This window comes from Hippocampus guttulatus, chromosome 5 (assembly GCF_054856545.1).
Source record: "Hippocampus guttulatus isolate MCC_2025c chromosome 5, RoL_Hgut_1.0, whole genome shotgun sequence".
Taxonomy (NCBI): Eukaryota; Metazoa; Chordata; class Actinopteri; order Syngnathiformes; family Syngnathidae; genus Hippocampus; species Hippocampus guttulatus.
Genome location: NC_141265.1, coordinates 7,351,122 through 7,375,795, shown reverse-complemented (window position 1 = coordinate 7,375,795; position 24,674 = coordinate 7,351,122). Strand labels below are relative to the sequence as shown.

The following is a 24,674-nucleotide window of genomic DNA, read 5'->3' as shown; positions in this document are numbered from 1 at the left end:
TTTCTCATATATTTCATCCCCAGAATTCTGGCAATTACATTTCCTCAGCTCTGGTAAAAATACAATTTACTGGGTGAGCTGGAGCCGAACTGGCTTTGGGTGAGAGGTGAGGAACACCCTGGACTGGCATCCAATGAACCGCAGGACACAAAAAGACAAACAACAATTAATCCTCAGTCACATCTATGGAGTAGGTTGAGTCTAACCTCAATTGACCAAACTTTTCAATACTACAACGCTCATGATCAGCTCATGATCAATCAAACGGTGAAAGTACATACTGTACACTGGATGGCACTGTTGCCAAAATGTTGCCAAGTGCTGAAATTATACAAGGCACTGAGAAGTTGCAATTGCTGTTCCCAAACGCCTTTATTTCATCATGTCAAAATATCACAATACTCTCATAATAAATCAAATACAAGTTTGTTTAAAAAAAACTGTAGCCCTTATTATTTGGAAACACGCGATCTGATGAGAACTCATGCTACACACAGTTGCTGCTACATGTCTTTTGAAATTTTGAATCGAAAACAAAAATGACTAAAACAGCGATCTACCCCGACAAAAGGATCAGCACTACATCACAAGCTTGTGCTCCCACATGCCAGTGTAAAACAACCACACCACTCCGCAACTCACAACACAGTCAGACAACCATGTGTTACAAAAGAAATCCAACACGATATCACATTTTCACATCAGTGCAATTAAAACCTGACCTGTTGGATCTAGTGCCAACAATAGCATGCAAGTCAATTACTCAAGAAATCCCTCTTAGGTACAACAAGTCTTCTAATGTTCAGTGCAGTCATGTTAACAAACTGTAAGTCTCACATAATTGCCATACACTGTTTAAGAGCCAGGTTAGGAAACCTTTATTAGAGTTGTCTCTGTCTGGGACACACTTGTGTAGTGTTTGGTTGACGTCTTGGAGCACTGCTGCAGCATTTCTTGTTTTTTAAGTGTGGATGGGTTTAATCAATTGATCTTAAACAGAATACAATGGCTCTGTCGGTCAGGCGGAATTTTATTGCTCCTTTCTAAGACAAAGCTTTCAGGGTCCGTCTCTCATTTGCTTGTTCCGTCCCTTTGCTTGCTTGAATGTCAGCGATCAAGCATGCCACTTCTCATACACACGCGCACTGTCCGATCGCACCCCCCCCCCCCCCCACACACACACACACAATGAAACCGGCATGCAGTGCCTTTTTTCAGGCTCCGCAGCCTCCTGCAGGTCCATAATTCCCTTGCGTTAATGTATTCACCAGCCACTGAGTGAGAGGGGTGGGATGGGAAGTGGGTTGGTTGATGAAAAAGGGGTGGGGTGGGTGTGGGGGTCCTACAGTACATCACGATAAGGGACTGCAGCATTTTCCGCTGCATGACAACTATGCAACACCTTTAGTCGAAACAAACATCATCATAGCTGCAGTATGGGCGGGTAAGAAAAAGTGTCATTGAATCGAGAAAAGGTATGCTACCTTACTGAATCTAGAAACATACTAATCCATCTCTTAAGATCTCCCCAAATATCTTTTTTTTTTTCAGTTGTCACCTCCTCTACCTCACTGAATAGAACACATTCACAAGGAAGACTCAACCAATATTGCTGCCTCTCGCCCTTTGCGTCTCACAAAAGCAGCTTCCTTCCAATTAGGCTACCGTCACTAAGAGAAGTAAGGAATCAGACACCCGAGTGTCTATGCAATGCAAGGCCTGTTGTGTCATATGGTGACTCCTCTTTACTTCTATGCCAAAAAAGTGAACAGCAGAATGAGACTCGGAAGCGGTTGGATGAGACACATGAATGGAATCGTGCAAGCGCAGCTTCTCAATAATGCTCATTATGTAAAATCAGCTCAGTAAAGCAGGAGGCCACAGGGTATTGAGTTTCCAGCCATTAAGATCAAGAAGTCCTTTGCTCCCCTGCTGAGGTGAGAGGGTCACATGATGGTGCAGCGGTTCCTCTGCAGTGCCCCTTGCAGGCGGATGGAGGTGTGATTCTGGCGCAGGCCCCGCGCCACGGCGATGCCCAGCAGCTCCTTGAAGAGCAGGACGACGTGCCAGTTGAACTTGGCTGAGCATTCCACATAGCCGCACTTCCACGTCTTCTTGACCAGAACCGACACTGCCCTGCGAGGCATGAAGCGCTGCCGCTGGAGGTCTCTTTTATTGCCCACCACCAGAATGGGCACTTCGCTGCTGCTTCCTTCCCTGCAAAGGTTGACATGTGTTAGCATGTGGGTGCTTGGTGTGTGCAAGCTGAGCTATTTGCAGCTTTTGCCTGCCTTTCTTCTGAGATGTGAGGGGGCGGATTGGAGGATTACAGCTCGTGGGCAGGGTGGGCTCACACCACACTGTGCAGCACTGCTTGCAAGCAATATGGAGTGTGAAAAGAAATAGCAAAGGAGTGGTAAGCATAAATTTGTGTGCGTGGAGGGGGGGGGTCCTTTTATTTCTTTATTTATTTGTGCGTTCTAAATAAAGTTGGGTTGAGCATGTCAAAATAAGCCGCGCGAGTCTACGTTCACATGGACCCGAATGTACTGTGATACAGCAAATGGCTCATTAAATGAGATATGATGCTTTGATTGCTTCGCCAACACTTGGATAACTGTTATTGATGGTAGCGTGATGTCATTTTAGCAGATTGTGAGCATATTTTAAAGAATTCAATACAATCATTATGTGTTAGGCAAGCGACCGGAGGTGAGCACGGCTCCATAGCCCAAATGCGGAAATGATGTATGCATCTAGTCTACAGTCTATTTTAGCCTGAATGTTACTGTGTCAGAAATATTCTGTCCCCCCCCCCGCCCCACACACACACACACATTTCAGATCATAAGAACCACCAGGTCACTGTGCTGCCCAAGAAAAAAAAGACATACATTACACAGCAACACAGTAGATGTTTCTCAATACTGTACAATGATTACAATGAAGGAATGTGTGAGCAGAACAGGACTAGTAAAAGACAGCAGAATAATAGAAATAGGTATTGCAATTAGGCGCAGTGAACACAATGACATTGTCAGCTGCCTGGACTGGATGGACAAAGTCATTGTGCATGGAAATATTCAATCGTTCACACGTAGTTAGAACAATGCCTGTGTGTAAGGCATTCGGGCTGGCAAGTGATGATCATATTCCATTTTTTATAGGCCCATTCTTGGTCGTCACCTTATCATGATGGAGGACCCGAGGAGCTAAGCTTTCAGGGGCTTTGTGTTACCCAAGTCCGAGGTGAGGGACCAGACAAAGAACTCCCTATGAAGAACTACATAATACTACATAATTGGAGAATGTTTTCTTTCACCAGGAAATGGGTCACAAGTGTCCTTCTCTATAGTCAGGCCTGGAGGTGTAGGTACTGAAGGGCGCTGTCTCTGGTTCTGCTGCAAAACTTCAGTGCTGATGTGGGCAATGACAGTGAGACCTTGATCAGGAGAAACAGCCCTACTGATCCATTCTTGACTGGTGCTTTGTTATTGGAGCTCTGTGCTTGTTACTGATTGTCCATAAGTAACACAATGTTCAAACATAAGGGTGCCCAGACATGCACCTGGCACCAGGACACCCTAGGCCACAGTTCGATAATCAACGTTGTTGTTGTCATCACACTTGCGGCTGCGTGATACTTATTGTGAGGGTCTGCTAGGAACTTCTGGCATAATCGCTTGTCAGAAGGAGTTTCAACTCGCACCTCCAACAGAATTTTAACCATGCCTCCATCAAGCGGCTCACAGCTGTGGACACCGACAGCAGTCGTGCAACTCTTCTTTGTTTCTGTCAGCAAAACAGTATTAAACTATCCCCTAGTGGCCAAGTCACACATAACAGAAGAAGTCACAATTAATTCATCATGATGAACAGCACAAACAGTTTAATTCATGTGTTTTCATGCTTAAGTAATGTACAGTATCTTGATTGCTATTTTCCTTATTTAAAAACCTAACAGAGGAACAGATTCTTGGCATTCCTATTCATTTCAATGGGGAAAGATGATTTCAGATAAGATGTTTTGTGTTTAGGGCATAATCATGGAATTAATTATCATATTTTAAAGGCACCACTATAACATCTTCCTTGCGCATAGGAACTCTCAGTAGTCACTTTGCTAATTTTAATTGTCCGTTTTTTAGTAGGCATTATTAGTATGGCAGGGAGACCTGATATTTATTTGATGAAAAAGCGTCAAATAAGTTTATGTACAGGACAAATGTTCTAATATTCTATTAGTTACATTACAATGCATGAAGGTCCAGTGGCAGCTGCCGTTCAAACAACTTATCTGTTCCCCTCCTAAGGCTTAATACGGTCTGCCTCATTGATGACAAAGACCGACATATTAGCACATCTAACAGGACAGATGGCCCGATAGCTCCACACACCGGAATACGCACAAAGAGACTTGAACAGAATTATTTTACATCCCTGAGGTGAAATTACAAAAGTCTTGAAAAACACATTGCAGTAGTCACACCACGTGTCTCCTTTTCACAGGCTGGATAACAATATCTGCAATATTAACAAGACAAGACATGTCAAGAGTATGACAATATTGCTTCATGCCAGTGGGCTAAACAAACGCAAATGTTAAAAAAATTTTTAAATGTTTTAATTGATGCCAGGAGAATGTGCATTCTGTCCAAATAAGTAGAATTATTTTCAATCGAAAGAACGAATCCCACACCAGTCAGGCTTCAGATGTTAATGCAATGTATGATTACATCTTTGAAGTCAAGATGGCGCCCGAGTAGGCAGCCGTCAGCAAGTGCTCTCATGAGCCTTGCTTTTTTTTGTTTTTGTGTTTGTTTTGTCACTTTGTGTTGTTTACGTCGTGTGGACCTGATGTGGGCTTTTTTCAGCATTTTTTGGCCACGGCATTCATCAAGGAGGAGACTCTGTGCTCGGTGGTTGCGCCTTCTCGGCAGCATGGGTATACCAGCACTATTTTTGACTGGGAGGAATGTCGGCGCCATTTGACTGTCGTTGCTGGACAGTCCGGGCGGGGCGCTTGTGTCTTGCGCCTGTAATGGGCAGCATTTTTCACAGCCCCGCTTTGTTCAGCGGAGAGATCGGTACTGTTGAACGGTCTGCGGCTGGATGGATGTAAGTCTTGAGGAGCCGACGATGACAAGAAAGGAGCGTTAGCGCGGAGCGCCGATGCGGATTTGGAACTGGGAGTCGCGGCTTGGAGTTTGAAGCGCATTACGTGGGACAGGAGAAGTGAACGAATCTCTTTTCGTCAATGGACGCTACAGCTTCCCGTTTGCTTTCAAAACTTAGCTTGTAGCAGACGTGTGCACATTTTCAGCATGACGTCTCTGATCCACTGGTGAAAGGACACTTTGATCCTCTCCTCTTTCATCTATAACCGCTTCAGACAACAAAGTGTATGCAGAAAAGTGGTGAAGATTGCACGGCTGTCTGTGCCCTATGTGTTGTGTTGTGTTATTTTGACTTCAAAATGGCGCCGCGAGAGTGGCTGCCTTTCCAGCAGCTCCTATATTTTGTTGTTCTACTTCTTCCTTTCATAACTTTGCTGCTGTGAATTGGGAATTTCTCCATTGCGAGACTAATAAAGGTTTTCTTATCTTATCTTACTTTTCCCATGCATATTTTTTTTTCTTCTCAGCTTTGGTTTATAGACCTACTACGATACGCACAACAACCCTTCACACTAATGCAAAACTCAAAGTGGGTATATTGGCTGTATGGGGCCAGTCCTGTCCTGAAGCTCCATACAAAACAAATGAAGTCAGTCATTATACCTTTCAAAAAGCTTTATCTCCATTTTACCGCATCCTTTTATCACATCTACTGCCCATTACCAGCAGAAATATGTTTAAAAAGTCATCTTTGAATCAATCTCCAGTCACATTTGAGGCTTGTCATGTGTCAACAATACGAATCAAATGTCATTCCTGCACTGTCAGGATGCTGGGGGGGAATTAAAAGATATGTTACCGCTGCGGCTTATCTGTCACTGTCACCCTGTCACGAAGCAGTTTATTGTACACTTTGTAGTCTCGCCTGCAAAATTGTACGCCGTCTTCAAGATACTGTGTTGTCATCGCCACCAAACTAGTGTGATAGTTAACAAGCCGCTTGCCAGAGCAAGTGCGGCGCCGACCATACCTGTGTTCTACTATCTGCTGCCTGATCATCTTCACGTATTCAAAACTCTCCACGCAGCAGATGTCGTACACCAGGATGTAGGCGTTGGCGTTGCGAACGCCTCTGCAACGCAAATCCAGCCACTCCTGGAGGACACATACACAAATAATGCTTCATTATTTAAAGAGAAACCAAGTTTAAAAAAACAAAACAAAACAATGTACAGCGATTTGAGATTCGACAGTGTACAACGGGTCATTAAATCTAATTTCCCTTGAACGCAGTTCAAACTGATAATGCAAGACTGGTACAGTTCACTAGGCTGATGTTTATTACCTCCATTTATCGTGCCGTAAATATTTTACTCATTGGCAATGGCCATCATAATCGTGAAACCATATTTGTGTCAAAGAAAATCTTTTTCTTTGTTGTACGTCAGCCTCACTTGTGTGTGTTTTTTTTGTTTGTTTGTTTAAGCAGGACCCACCATTGTATGTATCGGGTGCAATGTTGCACAGCCACAGTGGCGTTCATTTGGCTGGAAATACGCAACACGGTTTCTTCGTGTTGCTTTTGTTGTATCTGTATGGAATATGCCTGAAAATTCTCATGAGAATGTGTTGTGCCGTTTAATTATGCAACGAGCTTATAGTTGTTTTGGTGTGGCTCATACTCTATGTGTGCGACACATATGGTACATACAGCAGCTAACTACAATAGCATACAATAGAATACATTGTCTGCGATTGCCTGGAGACCAGTTTGGGGCGTGCCGTGCCTCAGGCCCAAATTCATCTGGGATAGGCTCCAGCATACCCGTGAGCCTCGTGAGAATAAGCGGTATAAAAAAAAAATGGAAGGATGGCTGGAATAAAAAGCAATAAAGAGAGAGGTTGAACAGCATGTGCTTCTTTAATTATTCCAAATCACTTTGGCTCAGGGTCGTTGGAGAGTCAGAGTCGGTTCTGAGAGGTGGACGACCCACGACAAAGTCATAAAACATGGTGAGCGTATACCGTTAAGTACTGCTTCCCGTAGCCTCAAATGAGGAAAAACTGTGGCAACGCAGAATTGATGAATGAAAACATGGAGCAGCAGAAGAACGGCGTAGTGTTGATTTTTTTTTTTTCCGGTAGATTCAATGATTTTCATATCATCGGGTCAATCACGTTATAAAGACATTCCATTCTGAATTTAATTTAATGTCAATTAATTTGACTGACACGAGTGGAGTATTTGAATGATTGGCAGTTGTTATTCAAAAAGTAATTGTTTCAAGCATTGCTGTTTCAGCATGGGAGACATTCAACCATGTAAAACCAAAGACGGAATTGTGTCGCTTTGCGTGAGCGGCTTCGTTCAATAATACAACTTCTGGAAAGGGTAGAGGTTCTTTATTTGGATTGCCGTCGCGGTCGGAGAGGGAACGCAACAACGCCATGTGTACAACTCGTGGACTGCCCTACGACTGCGCATGCTCAGTGTATGCTCTGTGCGCCGTGGGCAGGCATCGCTAGTCGAACAAGCAAATACGGTTTGCTCATATCATTACAGGAATATGAACATAAAGTGTCTTTATTGTTATTCATCATATGAATTATATGAAAATGATACAATGAGTAACATGGTTAGCCTCCACAACAGCGCCCAATGAATTACTGTATATTACTCCTGCTGGAAGATGGAGATGGAAAGAGAGGGCTGTGATGTCAAGGCTTGCTTTCGAAGGACAAATGAGAAAAGAAACTCAGCCTTGAGATAACGTTTTAGAAAATGGGGGAAGATAACCTCGTGAACTAGATCGAGGGTTTTTTTTTTTAGAGCTGGCAACCATGATGAACTCAGTCTGCCACTTTTTATCTGAAATTTTAACACTCATTGGCAGAGAACAAAATGTGAAATATGAAACGTGCCAGGACCTATTTCAATTAAAGATGTAATTGCGAAAAGGATTTTGCCTCATCTTTGCCGCCTGCTGCCATGCTGCTCTGCAGAGGGCCATCATATTTCATGAGGATTATGAAACTATTTTGGTGAGCGCAATTACTAACTCTGTCGTTGTATAGCTTGTGTCCTCTACAAACAGCGCCTTCCAGGGTCCACCGACCAAATCCTATTTTAGCAATTTTGCTGGAACACAAAATGACGGTATTCTGCCCTGGGGTTTTCGTTTGTGTGGGAGGTTTTTGTGAAGGTCCATGAACGTAGTATTTTTGTACAGTGCATTATTTAAGACGGTTTTGTTGTCGTTTCTGATGTGCCAGTAAGCCAAAGCACATATCAAATAAAGCCATGTTTTCATTTCTTGCTTCAGATTAGCTTTTGACCCCTCCTTTTCAAGCAATGATTGTTCTAATTAGCCAGACTCTTCTCCCCTGTGGTATTTAAATTATAGCACTCCATCCTACCGCCCCGTGTAACACAAAATTGGAATGTGGGGAATCTCCTTGTAATGTCGGAAATGAGGCTTCACGCTGCACAAAAACAAATAATATCATCATTTATGAACATGGCAGAGGGGGCGAGGGCGAGACTTGGTGTAACTTGCAAAGATGGAAATGCAAACACAGAGGAGTGAGGGTGGCTGGCAGAGTGAGTGTGAGGCGTCGCACACTTCTGCACGGGTAATGAGGCTGCTCAAACGTGGAGGCAAACATGCATCGCTGACATCTCTGACATCAAAGGTGAAAGACGAAGGATCACTGTATGGAAGTGTGACCATTTTCTGGAAAAGTTCATTTTACAATAACAGGGGAAAAAACTGTGTGTGCACATATACATATATACATATACATATATATACAGTATATATATATATATAAAGAGAGAGAGAGACATTCTATCAATGGATCTAAGTATAGTGATTTAATAACAGCACATCAACGCAGCTTAGCCTCATCTGACAATCGTCAGGTGCACAGTGAAGGAAGTTGCAGCTGAGCTAAAAATAGCACGGTTTATTCTCATCTCATATGTTCCTTGTGGTCCCTGTTCTGTTTTTAAATGTGGAGGACAAGGATGAGGAGGGGCAGGGGGGCAGCGAGAAAATGTCTCGACAGCCGAACAAGACACAAAAGGTAAGAAACCATAGGCGGGATCATGGTGCTAATGAAGTCAAGTGGATTTTTAAAAATGCATGCGTGGGCATGTTTATTTGTGCCACAGTGTGCTTGTGGGAGCACGGCTGTTATGTTTGGAGACGGTCTTCTGGGAGGAAATAGAGCATCTCCTCCTTGTCTCCTCAAGAGCCAAAACACAACACGTTTCCCTGACAACTGCCGGCAAATGACAAAAGACAAAGCTGTCCAAGTCTTCTAATTTTAGGAGCCACCATGAATCATTGTGATCGATCCATACTCATGTACAGTAAACTGTGGTGGGAGACGTGTCGGGTAATCAGCGTCAACCATAGGTCGTTTGCAATTAAAGTCTATTGGGTCCCGTGAGGGTAAAAATCGTCCTCCTCTTAACGGTGACCTTACCAAGAACATTTCAATCTGTCCGACTGAAGTCTTTTTTGAAATTCACAGCATTTTACATAACATGGAGATAGTTATGGCCCATTGCTCATAATTTGCACTCATGCACAGAATGACAAAAATATGTGCAGAATGACAAAATGGTATGACTACTGTCAAAATTTGTGAATAAAGATAGCTTCACTGAATAGTTCAAATACACTTGGACAACACTTTCTCTCTCTCACACAGATATATCAGTCGAGTGGCTGATGGATGGAAGTACTGTATTTCCAAATATTTAATCCACAATATCCTCGTGGTTTCTGTTAAATCCTTGCTGGTGTTGATGTGCATATAATCCCCGCCACTCATCTTTTGGACTTTTTCTTCTTTAAAAAAAAAAAAAAAAAAAAAAAAAAAAGATTCGCGTTAGCTTTTGCTGCAGTTGGGTGCCGCCACCTCACTTAACCACACTAATCTTGACACCTGTGACTAAAGTGGCCTAGTGGCGCCTTTAAAGCTCCCCAAACACTATTTGTACTCACACAAATGCATGTGCGAGCACACACACACACACACACACACACACACACACACACACACACACACACACACACACACACACACACACACACACACACACACACCCTTCAGGGATGAGCGCCTCATATTTGGAAGGCTCAAAGTTACATAACGCGTAACATTATGCAATTCCAAGCTGACAGCATGAACAGAGAAAACTAAGACAAATGTCCAGACGCTGGTGTCCAAAATAAAACTGAGTTAATGAGCCAAGAGCGAGGCTGTTATCGCATCTCACTGACGTACTGTGGCAAACGCTCAATATTATCAGCAGCAGACAGGCGTACCACACGACCATTCAAGTAGAAAGGTAGACATCTTGCTTGTTTCCAATATTAGACCGGGTTGAAATAATCATCATAAAATGCTCATTTTTTCCCCCCAAATAACATGAAGTGATGAGATATTGCTCTGAAGCACGGAGGCGCGCTGACTCACCCCACCCTGCAGTTTATTCATGACAAATTAGAGGACTATTTGGTCAGCTGTCCTTCAACAGTGTCCATTAAACTCTCGGCAACCTTCCTAAGCGACTGCACTGAATTCCTCCTGTGTCCTCAGTTGCTCTTTTATTCCCGCCACTATTGAGGCCAAGAACTTTTCTGCCCCCGAACCATCTGTGTTGGTACATTCAAGTCAAGGCCAGAATAATTGAAACTGCGACAAAAGTGAATTTGTATTTGATGAATGGGTATCCTTAAGCAAAAAGGCAGTAAGTTATAATAAGAAGCCCATCGATTTTCAACACCACTTGTTCTCGTGGGTAACTGCGGCCTATCCCAGCTAACTTTGGGACAGAGTCAGAGTGCGTCCTGGACTGGTCTCCAGCAAATCACTGGGCACACCCTTGCACCCCAACATGATCGCCCCCCTTATGGAGATGAACAAGTCTGTTTCATTCTTAATCTAAATATAAATCAGACTACCGTGTTTTGACGGGTGCAAACGCAGCTCACACAGTGTAGTTTTGCTTTAAAAATGGGGAGGTCCCCCTTGAGAAAAATAGAAATGGCGCAGCAGGTCAAAAGAATGCCAATCATACATTTTTTATGTTTCCGTTGACGGGCACTGGAAAGTAAACATTTCAATCGGCCCTTCTACTTCACTTTGACAATAAATATTACTGGAATATACAGATGAACATGCATCCATCCATTTTCTATGCCCCTCTTATCTTGTTCAGTGTCATGGATGAGTGGAAGCTTCCCAGCTGACTTTGGGTAAAGGGTGGACTAAACCTTAGACTGGTCCAGTCAGACGCAGGGCACATATTGAAGAAGACAACCATTCACACTGTCAGGTAATGGGAAGGGAACTCATGCTGCCTGCATGCAAATCAGGCAAATATACCATTACACCATCGAGAGAGAGGAGGAGAGACGGAGAGAGTGCATGCTGTACGCTAAGATGTTCCAGAACTCAGCTTGAAGGTATTTTCTTGAACTACAGACATTTCTAACTTTGCATTCTGCTGAGCTATACATTTAAAACACAAGACGTTTATAAAATGAGAGGCTATGAATAATTTGGGGCTTGCAGCTTTACATCAAAATGTAATAAACAAATGGAATTAGCACAGGGTCTTTCTTGGGTCTTTTCCAGATAAAGGATGCCCATCCACAAATGCAAATTTACTTCAAGTCAAAATGCGGCCAGGGTATGAAACAAAAAAATCTGGACTCAACTCCATATCTATTTCAGTTGGTGTCGCCAGAGTTACATTTCCCCGCCTGAAGCGCTCCAAACCGAGCAGGGCATTGATTCTAAAATACGCCGTGTCTCATCAGCGTGCTCATTATGAACAGAGAACGTGAACACACAAAGCGTGACGCCTCTAGTACAAGCCGGACATGACTAGAATAGACAAAAGAACAAAATTAAAGGGGGAACAAAAAAGGGGCCGGAGTCCTGGCAGGTGAGTTGCTGAGCAAGGGGCACCCATAAATCTTGCTCATAGAAATGGTGTGGTAGCACTCAGCTAATGGTTTTCTCTGTGTGCGGATAACTTCCCAAGGCTGCGACGGACAGCAGAGCACACACCCCCTCACCATGGGATGAAATGCCGTTTCGATATGATCAACACATCTGTGTGCTTAAAAGCCTCTTCGTGTGACTCAAAGCGTGGCCCGCACTCCGGCAGACACACGGAACACTCATCACATCTCATTCCAAGCCCTCCTTACATCTCCTCAAAGCGGCTTTAAGCATCATTGAGATCAGGCTTTCTCAAAATGACGGGGGCTCCATTTTTTACTGAGTCGCCGACTGTCACGGTAAAATGCTGGAAGTCCAGACGATCCACTTTTCTTACTCATGCAAAAAATAAAAAATAAAGTGATTTCCCAGAAGTGACGTGTAGGGGTTGCGCAAAAGCAATGACCGATTCAACTTTTATCAAATCCATATAAACTTGATGATTTGCCGTATGACTCATGGATATGTTCCGCACGGCTCAAAATCCAAAAATGTTATGCTCCCATCATCTTACTTTATCCTTCATGTACCACATTAGTGTTATTAAGTTCGGCTTTTTGTTTATGTTGACTTATGCTTTGTTCTAACTGCGAGACGTAATATTGCACCAGGACTTATGAGCTGTAACTGCAGGGACAGAAATTCCGACATTTTGTGTTGTCTTGCAGATATTAAGATACAGCCAGCATACTGTATCACTAACAAGTGGGCAGTAGGATATATTGGGTGGTCTACGAGCACTCTCAGTACCATTTGCTCTTTTGCCGATATCGACAGGATGCGAGAATTTTAAAAAAGTGTCATGAAAGTACGAAAAACAAGCCTTTCAAATATGTAGCAGAAAGCCAGAGGGGAAATGAGTCGTGTTGCCAGATCTTGCCATATTTTGGTGGATTCTGGACTCAAGGGCAAGTTTTGGATACAATTTTTCTTTCAAATTCAGGTGGAATTCTGACTGTCTATATACATTGTTGATTTTCCAGCGTCCATCCATCCATCCATTTCCCGATCCGCCTTATCCTCACAAGGGTCGCGGGGGGTGGAGCCTATCCCAGCCGTCTTTGGGCAGTAGGCGGGGGACACCCTGACCCGGTTGCCAGCCAATCGCAGGGCACACAGAGACAAACAACCATCCGCGCTCACACTCACACCTAGGGACAATTTGGTGTGTTCTATTAACCTGCCATGCATGTTTTTGGAATGTGGGAGGAAACTGGAGTACCCGGAGAAAACCCACGCAGGCCCAGGGAGAACATCCAAACTCCACACAGGGAGGCTGGAGTTGGAATCAAAGATTTTCCAGTAATGCATGATATATTTTAGTAAGTTTGGGTTGTCTCGAGATGAGAAAGTTAGGGAAATAAAGACAGAGGACTCTCACTTTAAATGTAAAGAAATGCAAGAAAAGTGAACAAGTGAGCAAAATGTTTCATTGCACTGGACTCCTCTGAACCTGTTTAAGGTCCTTCTTGTCTGCTTCTCAGCCTCATTTTGCGTTCTACGTGTCACCTCCACGGTGTGGACAGCCACATCTGCTCTTATTTGTGACGTCAAAGCAACAAAAGAAATGAGCCGCGCCTTCATCCGGTGTTGTGAAGCAACTAAATGTGGCGACCTTGGAGATTTGGCACTCGAAAACAGTCCTCTCGAGGACATGAGTCACACCATCAACTGAGATGGTTTGGAGTGCACATCCTGCAATCAGATGCAAACAACCTCCAGACGTTTTTGCACCTTTTGGCCAGGAAAATATCGGGTTCATGATATGCGTAGAAGAACTTGTTCGGAGAAAAAGCTATGATCTTAACAATGCAAATTTGCTTGACCTTTTCGGCACTCAACAGTGCAGGTGTACATCTACTTCGGTCCAATGCAAGCGCTATACAAAAAAATAAATAAATAAAGCCTAAACAAAAGCTATTTTTTTCAATTATACTGACACTGTCAATGGAACAATATGACTTTGTTATCACATCGCGGCACACTAAGAGGTGGAGCAAATTTGGTTATTCAGCAACTTGAGAGGGAGGAGAGTATAATATAATATGGAATTTCTGCATTTTTGGATTGACTCAAAAATAAACAAACAAATGTTCATTCTTTTTGTATTACTTTCTATAAAGTTCAGTCAACTCTATATCAACCTCAACATCCAAGATGCGCGGACATTGGAATGGACTTTTCATCCATTCACTCGATCCTCCTCCCACACCTACACCTTTACCGCCTGTCCTCAACCATTCCACTTCCAGTCACACCTAAGGAAAATTGAAAGTTTTCAATGAACCGAACATGCACGTTTTCAAAATGCAGGAGGAAACTGAAATACAGAGAGCTTGGATTTGAACCTGCAACCACTGAACTGTGAGGCAGATGTACTCACCAGTCTTTTACCGTCACACCGTCTCTATTAAATTATTTATTAACATGAGCCAAAGCTCAAATATTTGGTGTGATGCATTGCTTCATTAATTTTTTTTTTTTTTTTTGTCAGTGCAGTGCGCATCCAGTTCAGTGTTGTGGCCAAGTAAGCTGGAGTCTATTCCAGCTAAATTTGGATGGGAGACATAGTATACACATGGAACATGTGTAGAGACGACAGTTGAGAGTGTTCCAGTTTTTTGGCGTTTGTTTGTTTCTTTCTTACCTTATTTTTTCTTGGTTTTTATTCTGGAGACAATTTCAATCTGGAACCGATTATTTTGCCAGTGCACATACTGTATCGACAAACAACAAATCACACACACATTGACACCTATGGACAATTTAGGGCAGGGGTGTCAAACTCATTTTAGTCGCGGGTCAATTTGAAGTTATGTCTTCCCTTACTTGTACACAACAAATTAATAGATTACTAGTTTTGAAATCAGTCAAGTCAATTCTAATAGTTTGTTCAATTATTGTTCAAGTGAGTGTAAACTGTGTCACAAAGCTATTGCAAAATCTGAACGTTATTTATTCCACATGACTATTTCACATTTTGGTACAGATTTTGGCAAGTTGACACACATGACTTTCGCGGGCCACATAAAATGACCGGGCGGGCCGGATCTGGCTCCTCGGGCCTTGAGTTTGACACCTCTGATTTAGGGGTTTCAATGAATCTAATACTGTATGCATGTTTTTGGCGATGTGGTGGGAATGCAGAATCGATGCAGAAAACCCACACAAGCATGGGGAGAACATGTCAACTCCACATGCTGCGATTCAATGCTGGATTCCTTTGACCTCCCAACTCCTTGCACGAGACATACACCTACAGAGAACTGATAAAGCAATAATACAACCTTCATATTGATGGCAACAGCTGTACTTTTGCTTTTTTTTCCCATCAGTCGAAAGCCATATTGTTATAAGGGAACAAAAACTATCGGCCTGTCCTCCTCACCTCCATCTATAATGAAACGTGCCATATGACCTGTGGTCATGAGACAAAGCACAGGGTGTTCTATTTTTAAATGTGGGATTACAAAAGCAAGTGCCGTGCCAGTATTCCGTATGCAGCATCATCCCGCCTTTTCGCTACGAGCAAACAAAGTCACGCTGTATCAGAGTGAGGAAGACACATCGTGGTGAATAAATAACAATACACCGTACTGTCTTCACTAGGGGCATTTTAAAACGTCAAAGTGAAGTGTTAAGTCAGTTGTGTCTCCATAGCAACGAGACGGGGGACATCTGAGTGTGCCGAAAGAAATAATATCAGTGTTGTGGTCTCCGACGGTTAACAATGTGAACACAACTGATCTACGTACAAGGAAAATGTCATTCTTCCCTGTGAGAAATGGCAAGACAGCAGAAGTCAATGCAATTTTTCACAATGATTTTCACAAATGAAATTTAAATGATTTTGTATTTTGGGGCAAAATGTAGCCAGGCCTGAAGACTTTGGATGAAAATGCTGGTGCAAAAACAATAGTGCACCTCAGCGGGAGAGAACCACCGGTGAGGTTAAATTGTCAAAGCAACTAAAGAAGGGACCAGAGCAAAATCAATGTTGTGCAATGGCCCGGCTCTGAACTTTTTTAAGCCAAGACTGACATCCAACTGACTCTCACGATGCGTAGGATAATTTTTTTCAAGGGAGCTGCCAAACAGGCCAATTCAACACAAATGTCCAACTATTTGGAAACTGATCAATATTGTCTGAAAAAAGATGTCACAAGTGTGGAGGCCAAACAGTCATCGTGTGAGACTTTAGCATTTATCAGGAGCCCTCAGTTCAGTGAGCATCGACCAGTTTAATGCAGTCAGTGTGTGTTTTATGATTATTTGGATGTGCGTCTCCCCCCCCCCCCTTTCAATAGCATTTATTTGAAAAAGAAGATAGAAATGGTGTACAAATGAAACAAATTCAAAAAACACGCCAGGGTGGTTACAAAGGGTTAAAAAAACAAAATAAAAGAAAGAGTAAATAAAAAAGAGAGTATGAGTCAAAAAAGAAAATATTTGGCTGTGTGTATGCCTTGTGCTGCCCCTATGTATGACGTAGTAGTAAGCTCTCGACGCCAACTGGCTGTCGCCCAAGAAGCAAAAAAAAAGATCTGACGATACTAATGATAAAGGTGCAGAACTGTAAATCAATGATGAAGGATAAAAAGAAACCATTACGGATTGACGGACCCACGCTCGCAGTTTACGTTCACCTTGAAAAAAAATGAGGTGATGGAAGGGGGCCCGGCCACTTGTGAATGACTAATGAGGGCCCGGCAAAATTTACAGACGCGTCCAACTCTACTACTTCTATCTCAGGCACTCATTCGCTATCGTTAACAGCCAATCAGATTGATCAATCGACATCGATGGTTGACGCCATTTTCCATACTGTGATCAATGGCTCATTCATTCATATCACATCTAAAAAGCACAACGACAACAAAGTGTGGTAATTCTTCACAATTTTAAACTTTTTACTTATTTGTTTCTGCTTGTATTATGAATGCGTTGGCCAAGATTGGCACGCGTGTGCATTTTATTTCAAGATTCATTACCGAAGTCAGATTCTCTTACCGTTTACACAGAGCTCAACTGAAGGTTTTTCTTTAAATACGCAGTTAGTCATAAATGACTTGTGGCAGAGTATCAAGGAGTTGAAGAAAACACTACATCAATGTGGTGGGGAAAAAAAAAAATACTTTCCTGAGATGCGGAGGGTGGCCAGAGAGTAAGAAAGAGGTGGCCCTGACCAAACGTCCTCTTTTGCCCAGACATGTCCACTTTTTTTAAACGCTGTTCGGGCATCCGGGACTGTTTTATAATTTATGAAAATGTCTTTAATTGGTTGTCATGGGACCAATTAGAATGTGTTTCATTTTACTGATGTTTTTTTTTTTTCTCCATGAGAGGCGGAGTATGCCGTCATCACCGTATGTGACGTGAACACTGGCAGGGCAGGGAGAACCCAAAAGAGAAGGCAAGCAACGGCAGTCAGGGCAAGTGTGTGGGGCAGGTGAGGTCAGGTACAAGTGTGAATGCCAACTGTTGGCTGCTGAAATGGGATGGCATGAAATCCCGTTCATTTAGCCACTGTGGTTGAAGTCACTTGACTGAGAGGTGCGTTATATTTACCGGTTGAAAAAGCCAAATATAACTGCAGTCACTCCCCACGACTAACGGTTCAGAGTTGAGGATCAAGGTAGTAATGTGCAAAGCTCGCAGGAAAATGTTTTAATGGATAATAAAGGTGCTGGTCGTAGAGCTCAAAGCTCGACACAGAAAAACACCCTAAAAGCTGTATTCAGAGAGAGTTCAAAAAGTGCAAAGTTGACCAAGTTCCTTAACTGTTAGATCCAGGAACACAGGATGGAGAAACGGAGTGATGTTTTTTATTTTCTTTGTTAAATTGTTAGACAACCGTTTCATTATTTAAACGGCTCGGGTAATGGATGGATGATTTATTTTCTACCCTATACACAGAAGGCATAATTCATTCATCTTCCGAACCGCTTCATCCTCACTAGGGTCGCGGGGGTGCTGGAGCCTATCCCAGCTGTCTTCGGGCAGTAGGCGGGGGACACCCCGAATTGGTAGCCAGCCAATCGCAGGGCACACAGAGACGAACAACCATGCACACCCTCACTCACACCTCGGGACAATTTAGAGTGCTCAATCAGCCTGCCATGCATGTTTTTGGAATGTGGGAGGAAACCGGAGTACCCGGAGAAAACCCACGCAGGCCCGGGGAGAACAGAAGGCATAACATGGTGAAAAAAAAATTGTCATTGTAATCACGGCACCTGCAGTGCAGAATGTAAAAGATGCGCACTAAAAGCATGTGGAATTGCATGCTTTCATCTAACTTGGACCAATCAGATGCAACCTTAAATATGCATCGCTATCCAATAGATGAAGCGCATCTTGGGGCATTACTAACACTAAAGAACTGATGTAGACAAGAATACGTTGGTTTTTTTCAGCATGAAACAAAAATGTCTTCCTTAAATAATAAAGATGACATCTCTCTAGGTTCATGTTAAATATCGCAATATCATCGATTTTGCAAAATGCAACACCCATATCGCATAATTTTCCAATATAATGCAGTCTTACTTTAAAATGATTCGAGTTAAAATGTATGAGATCTTTGAGTATCATTTCAGTATCTGGAGGCTGGGTCGAGTGCCCTTTTTTGGGGGGGGGGATCAGAATATGGTCACTAATGTAGAAAAATACTTGGAGGTATCTGTTTTAGAAAAGTACAGACACACCAAAAAAAGCACATACTCGAGTACAGATTCCTGAAATATTTGCCGAAGCACACTAATGAAGTATATGTACTGGGTCACTTCGCTCCACCGTGCTGCGGCATTACCTGACTGGAACTGGACGGGAAAGAGGAGATCGGCGGGACGTCCAGGACCTTCAGTTCGTACATGCTCCCGTTGAGAATGACGGAGGGTCGGTACACATATCTGGAGCGGGTCGGCGTATACACCTCCGAGAAGTCATTGTAGATAAACTGGCGAATGATTGAAGTTTTGCCCACTCCGGGAGCACCGATGACGGCGATACTCAACGTCTCCACCATTCCTGGTGTCAACACCACGGACACCCGGATGTCAAGCTGGATTTCTCGCTAGCCAAGTTACAGTTCCAGGCTGGAGGGCCGAACAAGAAATCCACGCAGCCAGCAGACTTGTGTTCTCTGTAATGGCATCCTGTAGAGTGGAAGGGAAGACAGTCGGGTCACAAATTGAAAAAAAAAATGTTACTGTTGTTCATAAACACGTGCCAAATAAAAATCTTTTACTTTCTTTTTGACATGGCATTTTTAAAAGCATAGTGGTTTTCATGCCAACAATAGAAAGACTTGTAAACCAATACATACATGAGTAAAAGCATTTTAAAAAGGATGGTTTCAGACAATAAATCAGGGGGAAAGTTACATGGGCATAAATGACAAAAGAAAATAAAAACCCCAGACAGGGCAAAATGGGGAAAGTGTTTTTGCGTGTGTGTGTGTGTTGGAGGGGGGTGTCCATAAGAGACCCCCTGCAAAGGAGCCCACCTAGGTGCCCTCCACATGGACATATTCACAGCCTGGCTCCAATCTGACCTTGGCCGAGACAAGCAGGAGCCCTCTGCGTCTTCATCGCTTCTTCATCCCCACGCTACAGCGTTTTTCCACGCACCTCCATCACACGGCACCCAGACGCGCTCCACGTGTGGTAAAAACACCCACCGCCACATATTATACTTCCTCAAATCGACGCTATAGATGGGTTCATTCAGCACCGGGTCATATTAAGATGGAAAAGGTAATCCACAAAGGCGGTGCCAGACGTGGGCTTTCTGTTATGGCATCCCATGGACGAGCACCGTGCGTCTGCGGATAAGGCACCAGCTTCTCTCTCTCTCTCTTTGTGTCACGTGATTCAGTGTGGAAGCTGTCACGGTGATGCGGGAGATGCACATCATTTCGCCAAGGGACGCGACTCGTTCTTGGAGAGAGCGGCTCCACGGCCACGACAGAGACGACGAGCCCAATCCATCACAGTCCCACCATGGCCGCGGATCCACTCAAAAGTGACACGACTTTTAAGTGCAAGTATCCCGTAGTGCTTGTAAAAAAAAATCTGAACTCATTTGTAATTGCAACGAAACGTGGCTTTCACGAATACTCAATAGTCACTTCTGTAGTGTTTGGCAAACTTTATATGAGGCAAGACATGTTATTTTACCTGAGAAGATCACAGGACACCAAGCAAAAATGTGAAGAAAAGTATCCCCTTCCATTTTCTACACTTGTTTAGGCACACGCCTCCGGGGGCAGAAGGGGGGATACATAAGGGGGGCTGAGTTTTTTTTTTTAAACAATAAATATATCATAGAATTTCAACTGAAATGATTGAAGGTCTTAACATCTGGCGTTGCTATCGTACCTCCCGAGCCCAGGCGCAGCGCCATCCCTCGAACTGTTCCAGAGCCAGCCCAAGTATTAAAGAGAGCACTGATTGGGCTAAAAAAAATGACTCTTATGTAATGGGTCTGTACAGTATACGTAAAAACGCTGTCAACACTGAAATTCACCCCCCCCCTGAAAAACGCAATCATGATTTAATGCGGTTTTTTATGACTACATTCAGTACATTTTAATGACACATTATTTATGGACGGGAACAGCTTTTTTTCCCCCCTCACAGCAGCATGATTACGTCTGTGAAAGAAGATGACAAGCCTTGCAATATTGTTTACTGCCTTGCTTGTCATGTTCTGTTGTCACCCGTCAGCAAATGTGGATTAATAGTTAGCCAAATTCATATGCTCAACTCTACTCATGTTCATTCAATCTGTGAAAATATAAAGGTGATCAGCACAATATTTTGGAGATTATTGAGGTCACAGGTGTGCAGTGTTCACGGTTACTATACATAGAGACAAACAACTGTTCATACCGATGGATGATTTAGAGACTTCGATAAACCTAACATGCAACATTATGGGATGTGGCAGGAAGAGGGATTTAGCAGAGAAAACAATATAAATTGCTCTCCCCCCTCCCCAAAAAAATAAAGGGAACACTTAGAATTACGTTGCATTGTTTCAGTGTTCCCTTTATTTTTCATTTCAATTTACTCACAAATAATACAGTGTGAATGCTGTGCCCGTTTAACAATGATACTGTTGTATGTATAGCAACTGGTGTATACATAGGTTAATTGTATTACAAAGACAATAAGGATCGGCATTTATTCAAGAATATGCTCAATTTTTTGGTTAATATTTGTGTTCATCCCTGAAGAACCCACGGGGTCAAATTTGGCCCCTATAAATTCTGCTACTCAAATGCTACCCTTAAATCCCAAAGGGTCAAATTTGGCCCTAATCGTAAATTAGGATTAAAGCATTAAATATTTGAAAAAATATTTTGGTGTTCAGTGAACATATAGCATCATTTAATGTATAATTCATCATTTTCCAAAGAAGGGGTCTTGGGTTCTCCAGGGTTATATCAGTTTGGAACTGCCCAGTACAAACTACAGTCACAAGAAAAATACCATAGTGTTAAATTACTGTAATAGCGCTGAATGGAGCAGGACCATTAATAAGTGGGAATTCCTTATCTATATTTGGAGCCTTTTATTTTGTCTTTAAAGCAGAATGGGAGTGGCAAAATTATTTTGAACTAGTATATTTTATTCTCCCTGTGTATTCATTATTCTCATTAATTATTACAGTACTAAGATTATTAGCATGGACATCTAGTGTTGAACACGTCTGCTTCACAGTCGAGAGGACATCGGCTCGAATCTCAACGTAGGCCTTCCTGTGCAGTGCAAACATGTTCTGCCCTCCTCTACTTTGGATTTCTGCAGGTAACGAGACAAGCCATAAGATGTCCAGCGGAATACATTATTATGTACAAGCCGACATTTCCTACAGCTCTGAGATTGGATCTCATTAGATTTAGCTGGTGTATCTAACGTTGAGTCCAGTGTGTTTAATAGCATGAGGCAGTTAGCCCGTTTTCTGCTTCACTCCTCATAAAACATTAGCTATAGAAGAAAATTGGGACAGCTTTGGCGTAGGCGGGGACAGTGGCAAGCATGCTAAATGTTGGTCATTCATTAACAGACGCAGCCAGGTCGAAAAGTGCCTGTGAGACATTGATAAAAAAAAAAAAAGCGCTTCATTAGCACAGTGCACAGCAATGAGCTGCTGATGAAATTACCCCCCCCCCCCAAAAAAATAGATCATACTCTGCGTGTTTGAGGTTGCCATTGGGTTTTCGCTATAATGATCTCTAATATTACTCACTGAATCATTGGGGAGAGAGTAAAACAATCGATAAGTGAGCGAACACAACCGCGTGGCTGTATGTCATTGATAGTGAAGGGAGGTGGTAGACTGACTGAGAATGTGTAAGTGATGAATTCGGACATCTTTGAGAAAATATTCCATAAAGAGAGGCGGCTCGCCAGATAAGAGAACCAAGTGGCTGCTTGGAGCCCTGAGACCACTTTGCACATACTAAAAAATAAAATAGGTGATACAAACACCAAAATACAATCCAGTGGAAATTTCACCATTGTACCAGAAGTCAGGCAGATGTGACGTCACGGTCAAATGATCTTCAGGACCCCATAAATACTTGATCCATCACTGCATTTGTGAGTGCAAAGTCAATCACTGCACTGCAGGAGTCTGTGTCCAATTCAGCGACGCCCTGCGTGGGCAGGCATTTACAAAACTTGATCAATCTTATTGATCGTCTGCAGAGACAAAAGTCGCAATAGTGATCAGAGGGACAAAGAAGTCAGCGCATCAGCGTGTGATCTGGATTGCCCAGGGGCGCATCATGTCCACCTTGAAGTGACAGGTCTGAAATCCGCGGTGAGCTCCCTGAAAAGGAGCGCAAAGCTTAAACGGCACAGACCCTAAACGGTCTCTCAGAGCAGCCGCTTTGACGTGAGGAGCACTCAGCAGGAGTGGATGAAGCTCAAGAGGTTTGTGGAAATTGAAAACGAGAAAGAGGAGGCTAACTTTGTATGCAGAGCTGAGGAGGACGCTTGCCACGTCTGGATGCAAAAGGTCAACAGTGATCTATTGCGATCTACGACTATTTGAGTCAAAGGGGTTGGTGAATTTACCAAACTTGCAACTATGCAATTGCAATTTTATTCTCATAATCCGCACTTTCAAACACTGTGTACTGGAATCGCAGGGAATAATCCAAATGTCCAGTGAGATACGTGTTTGATGCCGTCGTTTAGTTAAACAAAAAGCAGCCATCACCTTATCATGGGAGAGGGGTTGGGAAATGATCCAAGGTATACTCGTGTCTCTGGTAGGATCACTCAAGACAAAAGAGTGCAAAGTATGGGATGGGTCAAAGCACTGCTCCCACGATGTAGACAAAAGTACCGTATTGGCCCGCATATAAGACGGTGTTTTTTGCATTGAAATAAGACTGAAAAAGTGGGGGTCGTCTTATATTCGGGGTCTAGACATTATACCCATTCATGATGCTAGATGGCGCCAGATATCATTGAAGCAAATTCTGAACTTGACTCCCCAGGCCAAAGCGAACCCCTGTCACGAAGAATAAAAATAAAAATAGCGGTAGCACAAAGAAGAAAAATAAAAAAAAGCGGTAAGAAAGAAAAGAGAAGAAAATAATAGAAGAGATAACAGAAAATGGAGAAACATAGCGACAATCTGGAGAAAAGTTGGTCAAAGATCGGCCAGGTTAACCGGCAGCTGAGGAGAAGTTATTGTGTAAACTTCAAGATGCTTTTTTTCTCAAATATATTGTTATAATCATTTGTTTCAGATGTAATTATTTTCTGTATAAAAATTAATTTGGTGTTCAAAAAGTCTTTTTTCAAACTTGAGTCTTGAAAAAGAGGAGGTCGTCTTATAATCAGGGCTGTCTTATATTCGGGCCAATACGGTAAATTGTCCGGACGGAGGTCACCAAGGCTCCCCCATACTGGAGGCAGGCCTGAAGGTGCTGAGCCCCTGGGAGACAGGCCTACTCCCATTTGGCCAGGCGGGGCACAGTCCAAAGACAATGTGAGTCCCGCTTTCCTTCAATCACCACTATTGGGCGAGGCTAAGGTTGCAGTGTCAGCTGGGTGGTTGCTAAAGAGAGTCTGAGCGTGAGAAACTGAATACACCTCTCCAGGGACGTAGAACCTCATAGCTCTGGCAAGAAGGTTGAAAGGTTCCAACAAGCTATCGTCAGACTCTGCATACTTGAGAAGGACAGACTCTCTTCCACTCTCGACTTGCCCTGTGCTTGGTGGCTGTACATTGGCCCGGTGGACAAAAAGGTAGATGCTTTCTGCTTTCCTGACTTGTTTTTGGCTATGCATCAAACAGCAGCTCAGAGTACCTCCCCGTCAGAAGCTCCATTCACCATCAGAACTTTGACCATGTCCCTGGGGAGCTGAGGGACATTAAACGTTTACGGGCCATGTTCCACGCCTCCACTGTTAAGGCGCCGACCAAAGCTGCGGCTGCATAGTGGTTGTTGCCTGACATGGCAGCGATTTCCAAATACTAATGGTGGACACCAGCGGGGAAAAA

At 43.2% G+C, this 24,674-nt stretch overlaps 1 protein-coding gene across 2 annotated transcripts; it reads right to left on the bottom strand.

Moving 5' to 3' along the window:
• Positions 1 to 353: 353 nt before the first annotated feature.
• On the bottom strand, positions 354 to 20,023 carry rasl10a (RAS-like, family 10, member A). 2 transcript variants are annotated; one of them, XM_086111563.1, is made up of 4 exons: positions 19,651 to 20,023; positions 18,955 to 19,300; positions 6,148 to 6,272; positions 354 to 2,217 (listed from the first exon to the last, which is right to left on the bottom strand). In XM_086111563.1, exons 2-4 carry the CDS (start codon positions 19,168 to 19,170, stop codon positions 1,947 to 1,949), a joined length of 612 nt encoding a protein of 203 aa, XP_085967689.1. In that variant the 5' UTR covers positions 19,171 to 19,300; positions 19,651 to 20,023; the 3' UTR covers positions 354 to 1,946. The 2 variants fall into 2 exon arrangements, with proteins under 2 accessions (XP_085967689.1, XP_085967690.1); XM_086111564.1 differs by having other exon boundaries at positions 19,699 to 20,023.
• Positions 20,024 to 24,674: the final 4,651 nt, after the last annotated feature.